Source organism: Chelonoidis abingdonii, chromosome 2, assembly GCF_003597395.2.
Source record: "Chelonoidis abingdonii isolate Lonesome George chromosome 2, CheloAbing_2.0, whole genome shotgun sequence".
Taxonomy (NCBI): domain Eukaryota; kingdom Metazoa; phylum Chordata; order Testudines; family Testudinidae; genus Chelonoidis; species Chelonoidis abingdonii.
Window position 1 is genome coordinate 166508925 of NC_133770.1, and position 1164 is coordinate 166510088.

At 39.7% G+C, this 1164-nt stretch overlaps 1 protein-coding gene across 1 annotated transcript in view; it reads left to right on the forward strand.

The window, feature by feature from the left end:
- Positions 1-1164, forward strand: part of LOC116821429 (disintegrin and metalloproteinase domain-containing protein 18-like) — a 49815-nt gene that overhangs the window by 35921 nt on the left and 12730 nt on the right. The window contains exon 19 of the mRNA XM_075062008.1: positions 377-536. Coding sequence (XP_074918109.1) covers positions 377-536 — 160 coding nt within the window. The remainder of the gene's footprint in view (positions 1-376; positions 537-1164) is intronic.

Below are 1164 nucleotides of genomic sequence, written 5' to 3' on the forward strand. Positions count from 1 at the left end.
ACCACCCGGAGGCCAATACCGTCGATTTGCGGCCACACTAACCCTAATCCAATATGGTAATACCGATTTCAGCGCTACTCCTCTCATCGGGGAGGAGTACAGAAACCGGTTTAAAGAGCCCTTTATATCGATATAAAGGGCCTCGTTGTGTGGACGGGTTAACGCTGCTAAAATGGTTTAAACGCGTAGTATAGACCAGGCCAAAGTTATCACAATTTCCATTTTTTAAACAAATGGAAACAATTTTTTTATTCTAGAAAGGACTGTATGCTTTCATAATCTCAGATAACTTTTTCTTTCCCCTTACAAATGACACAGAATGCTGGGAGTTGAGCAGCCTGGACTTGTGAAATCTGTTGTGTGTTTTCCTTTCTAGATATGATCTTAGAAAGAGCTTCCCAAGACACTTTGAAGAATTGGCTGCTGCTAAGTTTCTGTCTCTTTCTGCCTGTCCTTGTTGGTTCTATCATCATGATTGCAAAATGGAATGATTTGAGTAGATTCTGCTCAAAGGAGGAGGACTCACAAGCTGATGAGTAAATAATTTTGTTCACCTAATTAATTCCAAGCCTTCATTTACAGATCTGGGATCTCTCTAGGCAGTGGTGGAGGTGATGAATTCATGAGTAAGATCATATGAATATGAGATGGTTGAATGGACAGTCAATGGTGTGCATTGGGAACTGTATGCTTTTAAACTTCGGAGACGATTTCGTGAGCATACACAAATGGAGCTAGGCAATAATGGACATACTATGCTAAATACGCTGTTGAAGTAGAAAGGACAGTAACAGAAAAAACTGATTTCAGAAAGTCAGGCCGGTAGCTGTATAAAAGGAGTTAAAGAAAATGGCTTGAATTCAGTAATACTTGGGGAAATCACAATGAAAAGGGAAAAATTAAATATTTAAGATACATACAACTGTGGCTTCATATGCCAGTGAAAACTAAAAAACTTGCAAGGCAACCAAAATCCACCAGTCTAAGTGGAAATGTGAAGAGCAGTGTGGGGGACCAACTAAAGGCATTTAAATTGTATGAAGAAAGAGAGATCTGCAAATTAGTTTTAGAAAGATGGAGCCAAACTGTGACTCAATCTACTAGCTTGGGCCCTTATGCCTGTATGTCTGTCTCCAGCGCCATGTAAATAAGCTTGGAAGGATA